This window comes from Pocillopora damicornis, chromosome 14, assembly GCF_964200805.1.
Source record: "Pocillopora damicornis chromosome 14, jaPocDami1.2, whole genome shotgun sequence".
In the NCBI taxonomy this organism is placed as follows: domain Eukaryota; kingdom Metazoa; phylum Cnidaria; class Anthozoa; order Scleractinia; family Pocilloporidae; genus Pocillopora; species Pocillopora damicornis.
Window position 1 is genome coordinate 16849476 of NC_142683.1, and position 21039 is coordinate 16870514.

Consider the following 21039-nt stretch of genomic DNA (forward strand, 5'->3'; position numbering starts at 1 on the left):
CAAGACATGAACTAATGCCAGTGCGTAATTTTAAATCCCAAAATGCAAAATTTTGACGACATTCATTCATTGCACTATTCGTCAGTATCATGATCAGTGTAGAGGCCTGAAGCCCAAGTTTGTGACGTCATTTATAATCATGTCACATCAAGGAAGAATACAAAGTTAATGTAACTGAGAGAGGTTATATCTCGTCATGTATTGGAGTATGTCACTTAAGGATCACTTAAAAACTATTACACCCAGTAATTTAACTGTCACAAATCACTTAGTTAAGAATGAGGAATCACTTTTACTTGTCTGGAAGGGCTCATATCGTCGTTTGACTTTTCGAAAGATATGGTGAAAAATCCCTTTGTCTTGTAGAGGTATTATTAATTTTTCGGACATTTTAGCGTAAATGTTCCACGGATCAATATTTTCTAGTAGATGCGACGCTCTTAATTTCCGACTTCACGACTTAAAGAATGAATAAATTCGCCTGAATTCGTGCGTTGAGGGATGTCGGAATAACTAAAGAAATATAATTCTTCCGCACCAATATAATGATTCACACGTTTTCACCGGATGCCCCTTGAAGACAGATCGAGCCAGCTTTAATCTACGTTTTACATTTGCACGAAATTGTAATGAATAAATAATGAAAGTACCGCAACAATATTATAAAATGAGTGGTTTGAAGTTCGCGAAATGAATTCTTTTAATTACACAAGTAGGGCGTATAACTGCACACTGTCTATACTTATAGAACTTTAATTGTGCTTGAAAATTAGCGGTTTCCCATCAATATCGCTGACAGTTAGTCCAACGACATCTGCAAATTAATAATAGTAACAACATTTCATAATACCTCATCATCAAATGCCAAGATGTTGGTCGATATAAAGATATACGTTTAACAAAGATAACGTCAGAGTTTTTATACATCACCCATCATCACAACGTATGACAGCTTTCTTAAGGGAAAGCAGCTGGATTCACTAATCTATTCAGCTAGTGTCTACATATCTTCATTTTAGGTTTAACAGTCAAACTGTAAATGCCATGGGTTGTTTTGCATCGCGTAATAACAGAATCGAAATAGAAGTCTCAGTTGCTGCGGCAACATCGACTTCAAGAATCAGAGACATTCCGCTATCACACGAACAAAAATGCACTCTAAGAGAATTTTTGGAGCTCATTGAGCCCATTACGAGCGTCATAGGGAAGAAAGTATTTAAACGGTAAGTGTTTTAAATACTCGCCATCTCTGGTTTGTTGTGTTTTATTTCTCAAAAAAAAAAATGAATGTAGAGTCTCGAGTTGACACTAGCTTTTTTATGAAAAATATAATACCACTATTAAGATTGGAATCGTTTAAAATGAAGAAATAGGGGAAACAGTATGCTTATCCTAACTGGATGTCATGTCACACCTGAAAGTAGCTTACTAATACATGTCGAATCCAGTGGTACAATTCCTTGGTATATAGGAAGATCTTTGGCGAGATTATTCTTCATGACTTCCATGTGTTTTTATTCTTCTTTCCTCGTTCGTTACCAATAGATTTTACCTCTATTTTTAGTCGCATGACGATCGAAACCTCAATTTCGATAGATGATGTCCTAAACTAGACCCTGTGAGCAAGGTAACTGGGATACCTGGATGGTATTGGATCTTTGGGATCAAGTGTAGTGATACTACGGGTGTCGGACCAGTATACTGAAATAGTGAGCTCAAGTCTGGCCAAGAGCATACACCTATTTCAAAACATAGGCATTCTATGCATGCAAGAGTTATTTTTTGTAGGGTGTGTGGATTACTTGAAACATTGTAAGTGGTCTTCATTCTTACAAAAGGAAAGAAGAGTATCAACACGGAAAAGAACGAAAATGTCGAATTACCTCACACACAGGTATTTTGTGGTAGATTATGTGTGTTGTGCGAATAAATGTAACCAAACATAAACTGTATTGGTGCCACGGATACCTGTTAGAACAAAATGCAGACAGCAGACTGCAGACCGGATACAAAATATAGACTGCAGACTACAGAGTGGGTACAAAATGCAGACTGAGAATCTGAAGAGTTTTTACGTCTGGTATATAATAACATGTCATCTTACAGCTTACCGAGCGTCATGCAATCGCATTTCCGCGATCCTCCTTCACGATTATTTGCACTATTGTGGAAAATTCCTGGCCCATTTCTTGATGAAAATCGATCGTAAAATCATTTCAAGCCTTCAATATAGTCTTCTTAGTTCGCGCGCGAGTTGGTTGGTGTGATGTCTGTACAGATTTTACCAACGTAATAAAAGTAGATGACGTGAATAACAGTGATGGTAAAGCAAGCTTAAAACGGCAGAAATCGCCGGAAACTATCACGGATGCACAGGGCATGAGTAAGTTTTATTGATTTTACGAGAAAAATGTTCATATTTCGAAATATTTATCGTTGTAAATCGACCATATTTCGTTCACTATACTATTCCTTATAACGTGTTCAAATTTTCAACGTTTCCTCTCGTGACTTAACACCGAGTCACACAACGTGTGACGCATTCATGAATTAATATTGGCTTTTTCTCGGGGCGTGAGCTTGGTCTGCCTGTGACAAGACAATTGCGTAAACAATACTTAACATAATAGACGACTTTCATAATGGCGGACATCGCGAGAGCCCTGGATCGAGTTGCATGGAACTATCGCGTCGCGTCGCGTCCCTCTTCGTTTGTTATGGCGAGTACTTCGAATATTTCAAATCCGACATTTCTTACGGAAAACGATATACCCGGCGCTTCTCTTCTTGAAAGAAAACCTGAGGAGTTAAAAATCTCAGAGATTAAATTTTTGCTTAAATGTTGTGGAGATGCGGGGACATGAGTGCATGGCTACATACGACCCTGGTTTCTGAACCGAACAAGTGCAGAAAGTGTTTTCTTACTACTTTGAACATTTTATTAAGTTTGCTTATGCAAAGCTTTTCAATTGAAATTGTCTGAAAAATAAAAACAGTGATTGTGAAGTCTTGTGAACAGCTACATGCTTCTACATTCAAATATTCCTAATTGTCGTGAATTTACTTGTTGACTGGGAATTAATACCTTACATGAATAAATTCTTACTGTTTTGTAGTTGTAATTTGTTGTGGGTTGGAAATTTTCCAACCTGTTTGATTTTTAATCTTCTTTGTTTCAAAGTACGCTAGACTACAAAGGAAAATTAAAACCAAACTGGTTCAAACATTTTGCACCAAAGATAATCTAAACATAACATAGACAACATGGTCTTTACAGACAGAAAAGAAGTCGCTCGATTTTGATGTAAACCTTCCGATAAATAGTCAGAACAGAGGGGAAAATGTTGTCTTTATCTTAATGCCCAATTTGTAACCCCTTAGAATCTAGGGAGAGAAGAGATTTGTAGGCAATTTATGGGTTAAGTAATTCATTCATGCTTCACATGAATGTGACATTCACATTGATATTATGTTAGGTTGTGCATTACTACATTATGCACACGCTGCCCACATCTGGTTTACAATTCCCATTTGATGTAGTGGAACAACTCTGTCCCAGATGTGAAAATTCTTAATCTTGTTAAAGGCAGGTTCAACATGTATCTGTAAACTTGCAATTTCCTGTGTTTTTACCACATCTTCTACAGCCATCTGAGAAGATGCTCCAAGAAAGGGTGGCAAATTGAAACTGACTCCCAAAGCCAACAAATCCTAAACTATCAATCCCTTATCTGCCATAATGGAGTCTTTGTCATCAAATGATAGATTTAAGAATCCACTCCATCTGACGATTTCCCGATTGGAAATAGAAGCTGTATACAGTTGACTTCTGAATGTCACTGCTCCACTGGGAGAAATACCAACCAAACCTTTCAAAGTTGTGTGATTTTTGTAAGCACTGAAAAGTTCTCAATTTAACTGTAAGCTGCTTGGCATTTGACATCTAACCTCAGTACAGTCAATTATGACTCTAGTAGATTTGTACCTTCCCTTAAAAGATTTGAGCATTTTATTGATTACTCTTCTGCTGGGCCAAATGTTCATTTGTCCAAACTTAAAGAACATAAAATTGACCCATGTGATAAATATTCTACTTATTGCAGATGCTGATTCATTAAATAATTGAGCTAGATGGTCCTCTGGGAATCCTTGCCTTAGTCTACACATGACTATAAAAAATTCATCAAGGGGCCTTAAAGATCTAGCTCTCCCCTTTTTTGTTAGTAGTCTGCCTTCACTGTAATCAGACTCAGTGTTGTTGTCAGTTTTTGACCGCCAGTAGGAAATGATAAAGATACTCAAAGACAGCCATTAAAGTGTCCCAGCTTTGAAAGCCAGTATAAAAAGCAGCATTGGAATCTTTTGACTTAAAGTTTTTAAAGTTAAACAATCTTTTAGTAAAAGCGTCATGTTGCCGCTGGGTATCTTGCAGTTGGCGCTTAAGTTCCTCAATTTCCTGTTCGAGTTTATGAATCTTCTTGTTATTGTTGTCAATAATTTCTCTCAAGTAGGCCTCCTGGTCGGTAAAACCAGTTTGTGTTTCGTCTTCGACTTTTAAGCTACAATCTGGTAGATCTGGGACCATTTCGTTTGATAATTCGTTTGACGATTCATTTGATAATTCTTCAAGAACAACAGCTGGGGCAGACAATTTCGTGATGCACTTTTCGAAGCTGTCAGTTCGAAGTTTCTTTCCGCCTGGTCGTTTCCTTTGCGTGGCGATGTTCGAATCCATGAAAACACAGAAGGGACAACTCCATCTCTCAATTCATTTTTGACCGCGAGACATTTCTAATAGAAACTTTCCTAAAATGCTGGGAGCATATCTTTCTATTTTCAGTTGGCTTGAAGTACTTTCCTTCGTCTCTTCTTATCGCGTGGAGGCATTTCTTCTCAACGAGTTCTCGGTCGGAAATTAAAAATAAGACACTTTTGTCCCATCGCCTCTCCGGTAGCATTTCTTCGTACATTCTGGAACACAACAATGAGTCGCCATTTCCACTTCTTGTAAATAATTCGACCGAATCGATTAAAAACAGATCACCTACTCAACCTTAATTAGCCTTTTGTTTACAGTGCTGTCCTCAAGCGTGGCCTTTCTGACCTCGGTTTCATGTTTAAGTAGTTACCAGTCTCGCGCGCCGCGGCCATTATGAACGTCGTGTATAACATTATACACAAAAAACACAGGATTTTGGATCATGTATTTATTAAAAAAGAATATCCATACAACTACAATGAAAACAAACATAAGATTCACCTTTCTAATCGTGAAATTAATACCATTCGCATTGTTATCGTAGCTACGTTCCCTGGTATCAAGTGGATCCAACACGGCGTCTTTCTTCACAAGCAGTTTGTATCCATTAGAGTTTTGTTCTTCAGTCTCACGGTCGTAGTGTTGTTCAATAGATTGCATAGAGTATATGCAGTTTTGTTTCAGGTTTCAGATTTTGCTTTTTACAATAAGTGTACGTTTTTCAACTAAGACATTGGCATACTTGGCATACAAGGCTTACAAGGTATACAGGGCATACAAGGCATTCAAGGCTTTCATGGCTTTTAAGCGTTCGCGACTCAATCTGTTCCAAAATTGCAACTCAATAACATCTTTTAGTGTGGATTGGCCGCGAACAATACGACTTGTGTATGCGTCTGTAAGTATTTTGAGTGTTGGCGCCATAATGCTTCAGGTAATCGTAATCCAATTGCAAACACGTTGAAATACAAAACGACCGACAAAAGAATTTTATAAGCAAAAAAATCTCGTGTTCATGTGACCCGGACCTGTCCGTGCATGAGAACGTCAATCATCATCAAGATAACACGTGATAAGCATGTGAACACCTTCACCCTCACTGGATCACAGTTAGTTGTCATGGTGTTGAGGGCCCAATGACCTCTGGGTACTACTGCGCAATTTTTCCATTTTGTGGCGGAGGAAAAAAAAAAAAGACGACAAAAAACAAAGGCATTTTATGACTGGGCTACCACAGGTATCCCAGTAATAACTAAGCCAAGACTTCCACCGTCATTTTGGATCTCCGCCTGGGTAGATTTTAGTCACGTGCTAGGCAACGTATAATCAAGAACAAGATAGAATTTCAAAAAAACAACAAAATATAAAACACTCAAATATAACGCGTAAACTTTTGCAACTGCGGCCGATGTTAATAAATTGTTAACGAGTATTGTTGCCCAAAGAATTTGCAGACTTATCATAACGTGTTTAATGTCCTTTAAAAGGTGCCACCTGTTTTTTGTCTATTTCCTGTTGTATAAAGAGTTAACTTACGTCTTAACTAGAGCAGTACTTGATTGAGTCGCTAAAAACCGAGCTCCGGTTTTAAAGTGGAACCTAAAAATTGAAAACAATCAACAATTTAATAGACAGTGAAAACGTTTTCTTGGGCTTTTTAGAGAGCAAACGCCAAAACGCAAACGCAAAAGCACCAGCGCCGTTACGTGTTTAGCCTGTATTCTTGCCAATCGGGTCATTATTTTGTGCTAAAGTGACTTTCAAATGCAAACGCACGCGCACTACCTTCGTGATAGCATAGTTCTATTGAAGATGAGGATGGAGATTCACAACGCTGTAGCTGTGTCTTGTTGTGGGTATTGTTAAGTGTCTTGGTGTCTTTGTATAACTGGCAAAATGGGGGTAAAATTTATTACCTAAAGTAAACGTGAATCGAATTTCAATTATTCAGAATTGATAACGATGATCATGAATGATTCTGTCTCAGACTTTTTGAGTCCAACCCAAGAATTCAAGACATATTTCCCGCCTTTATGAGTTTGAAACTTGAAGCCGTAATCAACTCTCGATCTCTGTATCTTCACGTCAGGCGAGTCATGACTGCACTGAAAAATGCTGTGTTTTCTTTAAACGACGCAGAGGTTTTCATCGAGTATTTAATAAACTTGTGAGAAAGACATAAAGAATGGCCCGTGAGGCTGGAGCATTTCGACGTATGTATTCTATTATGCCGATCAAGGCTACTTAGGGGTACATATTGTTGTATAGCGCTGTATTGTGATGTAAACTACAGTAGCAGGAAGTGCAGTGCTAACTAAGGGTACATATTTAATAATTGGTTCATACGTCAGCGTGCGTTCATCGAGATATGAAGGACGCAGGAAGTTTGGAGAGCACGAAAGATGCGTAAGAGTTGCTCGAGGCGTTGCTTTCCAAACTTCCCAAGTGCTTCATATCTCGATGAACCCACAGCTGACTTATGAAACAATTGTATTTTAATATTTTCAACCCGATGGAAAATTGTTTTCCCGAGGGATTTGTTTGCTGACGTCATGAGCGTGCACAATAGGAATATGAAGCACGCTCGCGCGATTGAATTTGATGCGACAAATTTACTAGCTATGTTACAATATTGCTTATGATCCATCGAATAATTTTGCTTGGGCGCGATTGGTCTAAACGCAGGAAGTGACTAAATATCCCCCGGCTAAAACTTGGTGATATCCGAGTATGTCACCTAAACGAAATTCCCCAATTTGCACACCTTGTGTCCACCACGATAAGTCTTCATCTCAAAATGAATGCAATTCAGGGTAATTAGGTATTATCAACTGAATCGATAACGTAAATTACCCACCGCAAAGAGTTTAAAAGCTCACGTTTCGAGCGTTTGCCCTTTGCAATCGCTCTGAAGAAGGGCTAACGCTCGAAACGTCAGTTTTTAAACTCTTTGCAGTGGCCAATTTACGTTATCAACTCACTTGATAATACTAAATCATCATGTTATAAAATGCACCAATTATGTCGCCGAGACTTGGAGGGAGCTCTTCCGCTTTATAACTGCTATTATGATGAGAGGACTGAGGAGAGCACCCTGTGGACTAGGAATCAATCGAAAGGAAAACTGAGATTTCACTAGAGATGACTTTAAGAGGACACCATCCCAAAGTGCACATAATACGCATGATCACAACTACTATGGAGGAGTAACGAGGTATATGAGTTGTAAGAAGCCTGACGTTGCGCGAAGATTGAAACGAGTGAACACTGAAACAGACAAGGAGATAGTCGCGTCCTATGAAGCGCGCAGAAGAACAAAGTTGAGGGCGATAAAAGAGGTGCGCGTAAAGATGGGAATAAAGGAAAATTGCGATGAAAAAAAAATGGAAGGAACCAGAGGAAGGAGAAAAATAAAGGGATGCGCAAATGTGAAAAGGTGTAAAAACTTGTGTGAGGAAAAAGATAAAAAAAGGCGCAGACATGTAACAATATGAACACGTCCGTCGGCGTTCAAAACAGTGTGGCAATACGGAGAACAATAGACCGTGAAAGAGACACAATCGAAGAGATGACGTGCTTTTGCTACGTGGGCGGGGGCTTGAAACATGGAATGTTAGCACACTGTTAGCGGCACACATTATTAACTTGGCGCGTGGGTCAAAACAAGTATTGAAGTCCCCATAGGATCTGCTTTCTCTACATCCTACGTGCATCCTAAGAATATGGAGACAGACAATGTAAATCAACGCAGTTTTTGTATTTTATACACTGTATATATCTCTTACACAAAGAAGTAAAAAAAGCACAATAATACTGCATTAAAACGTTCAAGGCATTAAGTAAAATACGCGCTAAACGGAGACGCTAAAATGAACCCATTTACTCCCAAGACTGATCATAATTTAAATTCTCCTCACGGTATTAATACACCGACAAACATGGAGTCAATAACAATTCGAGAAAATCCAAACTGGAGGATAATCTTTTCCTAGAAACATAATGTTACATCGAATTCGCGGAACAAGCGGCAGCAAAGAGAAACACATTCTTATCAGTTGGGAGAATTTTTCTTCAGAACTTGGGAGTTCATGAGTTAATTAATATAAACTAAGGTAAATTAACAGTTATCTTCAACTTAAAATAGCATCAAAACACTTCACACGAAATACACTGACATTATACAAACCATGTTTAGTTGAAACTGTCCCAGCATGTCTTTAAAATCCTAGTTACATTATATTCAACTACGCATATTATCAGACATCCTCAAATCATGCTGAGGTAAAATTTGAAGAGGTGATTTTCAACAATTAGAAGTTTTATCCTGAAGCCCTGAACGTTTTCACCTACGCACTAGGTTTACATTAATTAATGAGCCTTTTCACCAAAGTAATTTCCATTGAGGACTACATGGCTTACGTTAACTGCTTCTCTCATTTATGAGCGTAAATATTGTCGTACTAGAAACAACAAATTCAATGTCACATACAATAAAAGTCACACCTATGGAAACTTTAATTATAGTGAACTCTGCGTCCCTCTTTCCTAGTTTAGATTACATGGACAATTTTTAGCCTCTCTGTCGTCGTTCTTTAAAACGAACGGAGAAGTGTTTGGTAAAACGGACAAAAATCGGCCACACTCGTTTGATTGAAAACAGGGTTGTAGCCAGCTTTTTGACTAAATGTAAGCCTCTTCCCTCACAAATTTCAATTTTTATTTCAACATTTGCAAGAGTCATATTATCGTTTAGTAAAAGTCAAGCGGGTAGGCTACGAGACTAGAGGCTGGCTACACCCCTAAAAGTAGGTGTAATGTCTCTAACATATGGTTAGTAAATTTAATAACATCATCTTTGATGGTTACTTCTTCAAATTAAGCTTAGAATGGCAATCTTGGCACTGACAGAATTAGATTGCATTAAAATGGATTGAGTTCAAAATGGTAATCAATTTTTTTGTAAAGATGTAGGTAAATTGTAATAAAGTAATTTATGATGCAGAAAACGGTCTAAGATCAATTCACATATTCAATTCACATACACATTCAATCAAAGTTTTGGAAACAAAAATTCGCCAACTTTTGTAAATGACGAATTGTTTCTTTGCTTATCAAAAGCTTAGAGCAAAAAGGTAATTAAAATCCGGTGGAAAAGCCCCTGGTTGGGTAAAAGAAATAAACTTTAAATTATTTTCCATACAACTGATTGTAATACAGGAACAGAGCTGGGTGACATGTTGGTGGAAATGGAAACCTCGTTCATAACAGAGGCCTTGTTGCATTTTGTTCTCTTCGCAAGCATGTAAATTTGTTAAGGTAACAAAAAATGACAATTCCACTGATCAAAGTATAATGAAATAGACTGGTTTATTTCTTCACCATAGTAAAGTTGCACATCTCAAGTTCCATTTAACGAAAAAGTAAACTAAGACTAATGAAAAATAACACAAAATTGCCAAAATAGAGAAACATTTAAACCTTCCAAGTTCCTGCGTCATTCTTTTTGAGATGAAGGAAAAAAAGCAATTTTTCATCTATGTGATTTTACATTTCACTTGTCTCTTTCCTTTGCCATGAAGTCAAGAGTGACGTCATCTCCAATCAACGAAAAGGGCGCCCAGTATTTGATGTCGCGGAACTTGTCTGATTCTCTGAGGCTTTTCATGGCCAGGTTCAGTGACTCGCTCGCAGGTTTACCTTCTGCAAGGTAGTGATAAAAGCTTTTCATGAACTCCATAGTAGCCTCGTCGTCAATCCGCCACAAGGACACCAGAACAGAGCGAGCACCAGCCCCCATAAAAGCACGCGCGATACCAACCACACCTTCAGCCATAATTTCGCCCCAACCACTGTGGGAGCAACTGAGCACAACAAGTTTGGCGCGAATTTGAACATTCAACACATCTCCAATTGCTAAACTGTAATCCTCCTTCGTCGGCACAGAAGATATTCGGTCTAGGTCAGGTGTAAGAGCAATTTCGCCAATTTCATCGCTTCCGTGTGCCGCAAAGTGAATTAAGGAAACAGAACCGAGTCTTTTCAACACCTCACGCTTCGTGGCCTGTCTGCCAGTGATTGGCGTGATATTCAGAATTTTTCCGATCATTTCTACTTCTTCTTTAGCAAACGGAAGCTGCTCGAGGACTTTCTCTCCCTCGCTGTTAGTAACCTCGGATACCCACGGATCTCCTACAAGTAACGCACCACTGCTTTTGTGATAATCATCTGGACAATGGGCAATGAGTCTAAGACTTGTTAACGATGGAGCGAGTCGGATTCTGAACGATTCACACAGGTATTTAGAATTACCATCCTTCAGTGCAGCGTAAGGAGCGAGCCACAGGGGTCCATCGGGAATAATGACTAGCTCATCCCCTTGAACCAGGTCAGCCACCGGCTTCATAACGATATCATAAAAAGTGCTCAAAGCATCCAAAGATGGATTATCGCATCCCACATTAAAGTAAGCACCGAGCACGAACGCCTCGAGGGACTGGCTAGCTTCTTTTTTCTCTGAAACAGAACCATTGAGTTTACTTTGTCTTAACTGAACTTGTTTTCCTTCGGACACAACCCAAAGATTGACGTCAGCTTTGTCCACTGCCTGAAAGACGGTGTTTGATGGAACGTTTTCATAAACTGCTAAATCTTCATCGCCTCTGTGCTGACTTGCTCCACCACAAAAACTGGATTCCATAAGGTCGGTCAGAGCTTGAGCTCGTCCTTGCTCAGCAGCAAGTAAGGCTTGATCTATATTACCTTGTTCTACGAGAACTCTGCAGAAATCCGTATACGCCATCTGATACTGATTTCGAAAATGAACTTTCCACTCATCTTTAGATTTTAGAAGTACTCTTAAGGAATTGTATAAGTTTATGCTAGCTTGATAATAAACAACAGCTTTAGGCAGTCTACCAAGCGACTCAAAAACACATCCTACTGAATAGTAGGCCTTGGCCTCTAAGGATTTGTCTCCTACTTCTTTAGCAATTTTAAGCATTAGCTGGTAATAATTGTTGGCCTTTATCAAATATCCCAGAGTTCGATACATATTGCCAAGATTGCTATAAGCGTTACCCTCCCCGCGCTTGTCTCCTACTTCTTTCGCTATTTTAAGATGTAGGCTGTGGTACTCTATGGCTTTTTTGAAATCACCCAGACTTTCATAAACTTGGCCAAGATTGCCATAAGCGTTACCCTCTCCACGCTTGTCTCCTACTTCTTTAGCTATTTTAAGATGTAGGTCGTGGTACGCTATGGCTTTTCTGAAATCACCCAGACTAAAATAAGCATTGCCAAGATTGCCATAAGCACCACCCTCCCCATGCTTGTCTCCTACTTCTTTAACTATTTTAAGATGTACGTTGTGGTACTCTATGGCATTTTTGAAATCACCCAGACTAAAATAAGCATTGCCAAGATTGTCATAAGCTTTACCCTCCCCATGCTTGTCTCCTACTTCTTTAGCTATTTTAAGATGTAGGTTGTGGTACTCTATGGCTTTTTTGAAATCACCCAGACGGTTATAAGCATTGCCAAGATCGCCATAAGCACCACCCTCCCCATGCTTGTCTCCTACTTCTTTAGCTATCTTAAGATGTAGGTTGTGGTACTCTACGGCTTTTTTGAAATCACCCAGACTAAAACAAGCATTGCCAAGATTGCCATAAGCACCACCCTCCCCATGCTTGTCTCCTACTTCTTTAGCTATTTTAAGATCTAGGTTGTGGTACTCTATGGCTTTTTTGAAATCACCCAGACTGCGATGAGCATTGCCAAGATTGCCATAAGCAACACCCTCCCCATGCTTGTCTCCTACTTCTTTAGCTATATTAAGATTTAGGTTGTGGTACTCTATGGCTTTTTTTAAATAACCCAGACTGCGATGAGCATTGCCAAGATTGCCATAAGCAACACCCTCCCCATGCTTGTCTCCTACTTCTTTAGCTATTTTAAGATGTAAGCTGGGGTACTCTAGGGCTTTTTTGAAATCACCCAGAATGTCATAAGCAGTGCCAAGATTGCCATAAGCGTTACCCTCCCCACGCTTGTCTCCTACTTCTTTAGCTATTTTAAGATGTAGGTTATGGTACTCTATGGCTTTTTTGAAATCACCCAGACGGTGATAAGCATTGCCAAGATTGCCATAAGCGTTACCCTCCCCATGCTTGTCTCCTACTTCTTTAGCTATTTTAAGATGTAGGTTGTGGTACTCTATGGCTTTTTTTAAATCACCCAGAATGTCATAAGCAGTGCTAAAATTGCCATAAGCGTTACCCTCCCCATGCTTGTCTCCTACTTCTTTAGCTATTTTAAGATGTAGGTTGTGGTACTCTATGGCTTTTTTTAAATAACCCAGACTGCGATGAGTATTGCCAAGATTGCCATAAGCAACACCCTCCCCATGCTTGTCTCCTACTTCTTTAGCTATTTTAAGATGTAAGCTGTGGTACTCTAGGGCTTTTTTGAAATCACCCAGAATGTCATAAGCAGTGCCAAGATTGCCATAAGCGTTATCCTCCCCACGCTTGTCCCCTACTTCTTTAGCTATTTTAAGATGTAGGTTGTGGTACTCTATGGCTTTTTTGAAATCACCCAGACGGTGATAAGCATTGCCAAGATTGCTATATGCGTTACCCTCCCCATGCTTGTCTCCTACTTCTTTAGCTATTTTAAGATGTAGGTTGTGGTACTCTATGGCTTTTTTTAAATCACCCAGAATGTCATAAGCAGTGCCAAGATTGCCATAAGCGTTACCCTCCCCATGCTTGTCTCCTACTTCTTTAGCTATTTTAAGATGTAGGTTGTGGTACTCTATGGCTTTTTTTAAATCACCCAGACGGCGATAAGCATTGCCAAGACTGCCATAAGCGTTACCCTCCTCATGCTTGTCTCCTACTTCTTTAGCTTTTTTAAGATATAGGTTGAGGTACTCTATGGCTTCTTCTCCCCAATTATAGAGATCTATGACTTTCTTGACATCACCTGAACTTGCACTACCATGGTCATGACTTATAGGATCTTTTTCCTCCATGGACTTATCTCCCACTTCACTGAAAGACTGAAGTCTTAATGACAACAAGATCCTGTTGTTTTTGTCAATCTTTTTATGTTAAGGGTTAAAAATGTGGAAAAAACAAAAAAGATTATGTTTCTTATCATATTGATATGTAATAGTCCATTTTAACATTTGCGTGCTTGGTTCCCAAGCCTCTGAACAAGAGCGATGATTAAGGGTGACCTTGTTATGATAAAAACATTGTTGCTTTTTAAATGCAAACTACTTTGTTATTATCGTTTCTAGATACCAGTCTCTATCACAACAAGGTCACCTTCAGCCTCACTCCAAATATCAAAGGCTTGGCAACTAAGTAAACAACTATAAAATGGCCCATTAGGAGGGCTTTGCATGAAAGGTAGATAATTTATCAACATTCAGTCTTAAAGTCAGTTATGAAGTAAATCTACACTTCAAAAAATGTTTTTTCTGTGTGCAGCCTCAAAATTTAACGCGAAATATCTATATTTAATCCCTAGTTTCCAAAAACTGAGCAGCACTTGCTCAATTTTTTAATTAATATAGCTTTAACATCAGACAAATGTTTTACAGCAGTGGAAGAAATGAGTCTACAACACAAATACTTGTCTTTAAAATTTTCATTTGTCGATAGGAAAGCAGGACGAAAGTTTCCGAGTCTCTAAGTAGTGGAAAAAGGTCGAAGGCAAGAAAATCTGCATAAGATATGTAAACATTACCGAGCTTTTTGTTCTGGCTTGTTTTAGAGAGATCATCTACCCAAGTACTATGTATAAACTGGATGAATATTAGTCTTCTAACCCTTTAACTCCCGTGAGTGACCAAAAGAGAATTTCTCCTTACAATAGCAATACAATATCAATCAGATAAGTGTTGAGAGTAAAAAAAAATATATCAATTTGAAAATAATTAGTTGATGCAATACTGAATTCTCTGTACTAACATTACAAGAATTGTATGGTTGACAGTAAGGATAATTACAAATTTGGTTTGGGAAATTAAAGGGTTATTTAAACTAATGTACCAGTTGTTGGCATGGATAGTATAACTGAGTCAAATTGGCTAAAAGGAGTAATTTCATTAATAACTTCTCCTATGTTTTTAATCACACACACTTAAAGTATATGAGCTGACAAGTTCCCATCATAATTAATACCCTTGAAACATCAAATTATGGAAACTATTTCCATTATACCGACGGTTAAAAATGAAAGATTCCTTCAAAGGATACAGCTAGTCCCTTATCACACCAAGTGATTGCTTCTTCAAATCTCTTCAATTCAACACAAGCAGTGGCTCCTGTAGGCAACAACACAAAGAAGCATACTTTACTGTAGCTCAATTCTAAGAAAAGAACCTGAAACCATTGAAATCATTACAGACCAGAAGAAAAAAAAAAAGACAAAACAAAACAATACAAAAAAAACTAAACGGTAAAGAATAAACAAGCCCTATTAGGTTTCAGTTAGATTTATTTAGCTTTACAGACAACTGAAACTTCTAAGAACACTTAAATTGGGATCGACAACTCCCACAAAAACACTAAGAGTTAGGTAAGTCCTGATCCTTCTTTTTAAAATAGCTAGATAGTGACTTAAGAGCGTGTCCACGAGAGCACCGGGCAGTCGTGCTACATGCCATCTCACCGATTTCAATGAAACTTTGCCAGTTTAAAGGGTCTACCCCTAAACTCAAAAAGACAAACTGGTTTCTGTTTTAGTTTTTTCCGGGGGGAGATAGACCACCCCCCGGTTTTTCTTGGTTTTCACCAAGGAAATTGCTTCAAATAGGTAAATTGTATGAAGCTCTCACTGCGATGGTATTTAACCGATTACTTTGAAGATTTGCACACATATTTTTACATCCTTAGTTAATGGCTGCCGCGAGTATCAGTCAGTTTGATTGACGGCTTGTCAATCAACAGAGGCAAAGATACGACTTCGTTTTTAGACTTTTCGATTCATTTAAATATTTTACAACTTTGAGGTCAAATATCTCCCGTTGCCAGAGAGCTACAACACTAATCTTAATTACCCTTTATAACCCATCATTTCATCTCTGAAAGTCATCAAAAAAATCTTTGGGCACTACCGTATATTTGTCTTGGATACCTTTTAAAATCTGCGACTGTGACAAGTTTCTCTCAACTACACCTGTCACACACTTCTTGCTCTAGGCGGTCACTTGATGAAATAAACCAACATTTTTTCGCTCTTTATACAAGATGATTGATCAAGAAAGGTGAAAAATGTGAAAAACTTTCGAGGTTTTTTGTAGGAATGGAAAATCTCACGTTTAGAGAGATGCATGTTGATGAAAAATCAATGGGAAAATCGTTGCGTTTCTTTCTTCAGTCGTTTATTACTTTGAAGATTTGCTAAATTCAGGACATAGGGCTCTTCTACAGAACAAAACATTCACTAGCCTATACGTTGATCATCTATTATCATTATCGCACAGTTTACAATAAGGAAACTGTAACAGGAAAGGAGATTTTAAAGTCACATGTCGCCTGCTTGTTGACGCACAAGTTCCCGAGTGTAACAACTTCGGCTTTTCCTTACCGCGAATGACGGGAAACTCTGCCCCCCCTTATTTGTTAGGAAATATCAATAGCCCCATAAATTCATTAACTACGCCATGTTTCCAGAAAATAAGACTGGAAAATGTTTTTTCCACTTTCCACCATCAAGAAATTCCACGTATAGGGATAGTATTTGTAGGGTTACTGCGTGAACTATCATGAGAAGTAAAAATTGTTCATCTTTTTTTTTTCAAGAAGGAAATTCTAGGAGGATCCTAATCCTTCTGTTATCTTATTTTCCTGTTTTTTGACTGCAAATATCATCTGCATTTGCTATTATTTCCGCTGACTGTCATGGCCTTTCCTGCGTGCACGTGCGAGCTAGTTCATATACAGGACTCTTTCGAGTTTCTCTGGGTGGTGACGGGCTTAGGTGTGTAGGTCTGGCTCAAAAGATATCTGCACGCTGCAACGCGTTTTTTCTTCATTTGGATTTTCACTCTCTTGCTTGCATTATCACACATTTATGTTTTTTTATTCCCTCAGCACGTTCCCTCAGATTTGGAAGTAGGCCATGAAAAGTCAATATTGACCAGAACTGAAATCCTTTTTTATCACTATTTGTTTCAGAGAACCCCCGTCATTTGTAACTTTATTTCTCAAGAAAATGTGTTTTTATTTGCTATTTATTTCCATTAGAACATGAAACTAGGTCCTGATAAGTTTTTTTGTCTCGTGACTCCCCAAAACTGTGTTTGCGACAACATCAATTGAGAAATCAAAGGCAATGACGCCTGAAAAATTCGCTTGTAGCCTTCTACCTGCAGAAGGCAACTCCATGTAATTAAACGTTCTAAGACTTCTGTAAACTAGAGACATTGCGTGATGTTGAAGGGTGAAATATTTACACTAAATCTGTGACCCTCAAACGGATCACGTACTCGTACATGTAACGTCCGGAAAATGTCACGCATGTATAACATCGTACGCGCACCTGGCGAATTCTATCCATTGGCTTCAATAGCAAAGAGACAACTTATTTACTACTTGTATATGAGCAAGCTTGTCTACCCTACTTGAAAAAATCCTTGATAAAGTCTACTATTGTCAGACGAAATACGTGGGAGATAAATACAAGTTTTTACTTTCTCAGTTCGTGCAGTGATGCTCACTAGTTTGTTCCGTCAAAAACGCTTTTAATGTGAAGTCACGTCGACCTCGACAGAAAAATTAAGCTCACCCTGTCATAATCAATGGTTTGATACCGTAAGTACCAATTTAGGTACATCATTGGGCTTTGATCACAATGATAAAAAAAATGTGCGTTTCCTCACGCTCGCCACGTTTATTCTTTGGAAAATTATTTTACTGGAGGGCGGTGTCGCTTACCTTGGCGCGTCTTGACTCTGGCCGATGAAAATTATCGAGGTGAACTCCATGAAATTCTAGTCAAATGTTTTAAAAACTTTGTCTACCCTTGATTTGCACGCAGAAAATAAAGGCAAATTCCGAACGGTATTTCAAAACATTTTATTCATTAGTCATGAACTGTTTTATAGGAGCCCGAGGAAAAAGCAAAATTGAAACAACCGGCGTATCGGTCAAATGAATCCCAATTTTTTCAACAAGGAGTTGGTAAGTTCATTTTTCCTAGTAAATTTAAGTAGGGGTCATTTTTTTGTGACAGCCGATCAAAGATAGACATCTCTGAAACGTCTCTGAAACTCTTTTCAAAAAGAGTTTACACTTCCGGTAATATTTTCCTCCTTCTCGCAACAGCACAACAGACATTGTTAATCCTATGTAGTGTAGGTGTATCAGTTGTATTACGTCTGCATAGTGATGCCATATAAGAAATCGAGTGTCTAAAAAGCTCTCAGTTCAATCTAACACTCGAATTGATAAAGTCAAGATGGTGCAGTTGTCTTGTTCATTTGCAACTCATTTTTCTCGCGTTGGACAGGGACGGCAACAGCTCATACCTCTAAATTCGTGGGTATACAGCCTAAAAGAAAACATTTGAGAGACGTCGGTGTATCCCAAACATGCGTTTCGTCCGAGATGGAGCTTATTCTAGCGCGTATTGGCTTATTTGGAGATTACGAAGGCCGCGATTTCACGATGTACCTCAAATATCGTGCACAACTTGGTGTAAGATTCAGACCTTCGGGTTCGTAAATGCCAGTATCCTCCTCATAAAAATCGGAGACATAACGTGAGAGAGAGATGAATCTGCAGATGGCAGAAGAAATCAAAGCTGGTGGCGAGTCTTCCTGGTGGCGGCAAGGTGACTGTAAACCTAAATAGAACGCGTACTGTAGCTGCTATCTTAGAGTCGGCAATGAATAAGGAAGAAGGGCAAGAAGAGCGCTTATCTGAACATCAGTTTTCCTAACTAGTGATTTGTGACTGAGATGAACTTTATATCATATGATTGCTAGGGATACGCAGGTACTGTAGAGGCACTCACATAGATAGAGGTGGGCGATCCTCCCTCTGACTTAAGAACTGCGACAAGTTTATAGCGCAGACCAACTGACACGGTTTAAAGCACCTCAGGGTCTCACTAGGCTTATCAAATTAGAAACCTTCAGCAAACTAATCGTGGAAGCAGGTGGTTATCAGCAACGTGCACAGATTTCTGAACGCAGGTTATCGCGAAGACTATACCCAATCCGTCATAGACGGAACAAGAAAGCGAGATATTCTTGCTAAAAGAAGGATGTATCAAGACGTTTCAGTCATTGGCTGCTATCCAAATGTACCCTGACAAAGACAAACGCAGTGAAGCCGACAAAAAAATTCCGCCTAGGATAAGATCACGAGGAAATGGACTAAGACCGGCTTGCCATTCTATAGGGATGGCTACGTTCAAGAAAGGACCTCAGATAAAATTCTGACGAACGATCCCTAACTAGCCAAGTGGACTTTGGATGTGTGCTGGACAAGGGAGGAAGCTAGTAAGGCAACCGCCTCTAATGTGACTTACCAAATATCGAGTTTAAGAGACGACACCAGCCAGAAATGTTGTCTAAGACTAACCGGTTGACAGCAGCAAATCACTCGATACTTCAGCCGGTTATCCGCCGTAACAAAAATGGTTTATTGATGAGGTACCCCTCTGTAAATATGAATGAGGACGGAGAGGCCGATGCCAATGATCTAGCTTCAGAATTCGAAACTGACCGAACAAGGCAGAAGATAAGGAGGGACCTTACAAAATTTAGACGAAGACTGCAGGAGAGGGTACAGCTGCTATTAAGCTAAAAAAAAAAAGACATTTGCATCTCACTTTTCTTTCATATTTATTGTCTTTGCTCACGAAAACAACTGGCTATGTCTTAGGATTTCATCAAAGGAGATTTGCAGGAAGCCTACTCGTCAAATTACTGCTGGATCATTCTTATTTTAAAATTTTACAAGTCACGCAATTAAACCCGGCAACACTCGATCTAGAGAGATGTGGATTTATATGTAGTAATAGAATGCTTGATAAAAATATGCGGATATTTTACAATCGAAGCAGGCAAATAATCATAGAGATCTGCAGATTATTCTGAAATTGTTATCAAGCAGACAGCATGAACAAAGCGCTTGAATAATTCCCACGGAGAGTCTTCGGGTCACACAACAGATGTTAGCTTAGCGGAGTTCTGCATGGAAATGTTCGATGGCGGTAAGTGACAACGACAACACTATTTGAATTTTATTTTCAGGATAGAAGCACAGTTTTTAGTCCGATAGAACAATTTATATTTGCTTTCGAGCGAGAGCGCAGAATTTCTCGTCTGTGAAAGCCGAAGTTGTATCACACTGGAACATGTAGTAATATCAGCCAACACGCAGCATGTGACTTTAAAATCTCCTAAAATGAGCAATGATGAAATTATAGACTAATGAATGTTTTGTGCCGTACAAAAGCCATATCTACTCATTTAAGCAAATCTTCAAAGTAATGAACGACTGAAGAAAGAAACGCTATGATTTTCCCATTGATTTTTCGTCTACATGCATCTCGAAAGTTTTTCTCGAAAGTTTTTTCACATTTTTAACCTTTCTTAATCAATCATCTTGTATAAAGAGCTAAAAAATGTAGGTTTATTTTGTCAAGTGACCGCCAAGAGCAAGAATTGCGTGACAGGTGTAGTCGAGAGAAACTTGTCACAGTCGCAGATTTTAAAAGGCATCCAAGACAAATGATTTTCAGAGATGAAATGATGGGTTATAAAGGGTAATTAAGATTAGTGTTGCATGTTGCAGCTTTCTGGCAACGGGAGATATTTGACCTCAAAGTTGTCAAATATTTGGATGAATCGAAAAGTCTAAAAACACAGTCGTATATTTGCCTCTGTTGATTGACAAACCGTTAATCAAACTGATACTCGCAACAGACATTAACCAAGGATGTTAAAATATGTGTGCAAATCCTCAAAGTAATCGGTTGAATACCATCGTAGTGAGAGCTTCATACATTTTACCTATTTGAAGCGATTTTCTTGGTGAAAACCAAGAAAAACCGTGGGGTGGTCTATCTCCCCCCGGAAAAAACCAAAACAGAAACCAGTCTGACTTTTTGAGTTTTGGGGTGGACCCTTTAAACTGGTAAAGTTTCATTGAAATCGGTGAGATGGCATGTAGCACGACTGCCCGGTGCTCTCGTGGACACGCTCTTAACATATCTGACACCTGTGACTCATTGAACTTAAGGAACTAAAATTT

General features: G+C 38.8%; 2 protein-coding genes and 1 pseudogene across 2 annotated transcripts in view; 1 reads left to right on the forward strand and 2 right to left on the reverse strand.

The window, feature by feature from the left end:
- Nucleotides 1-21039, reverse strand: part of LOC149034767 (uncharacterized) — a 72204-nt gene that overhangs the window by 20191 nt on the left and 30974 nt on the right. The window lies entirely within an intron of this gene.
- Nucleotides 1045-21039, forward strand: part of LOC149034770 (neuroglobin-like) — a 31368-nt pseudogene continuing 11373 nt past the window's right edge.
- LOC149034771 (uncharacterized) overlaps nt 9908-21039 on the reverse strand; it is a 90220-nt gene continuing 79088 nt past the window's right edge. Inside the window, exons 5-6 of the mRNA XM_089194463.1 lie at nt 15028-15095; nt 9908-13862 (exon numbers count right to left, since the gene is read on the reverse strand). Of these exons, the coding sequence (XP_089050589.1) occupies nt 10311-13862; nt 15028-15095 (3620 nt within the window). The 3' untranslated portion in view covers nt 9908-10310. The remainder of the gene's footprint in view (nt 13863-15027; nt 15096-21039) is intronic.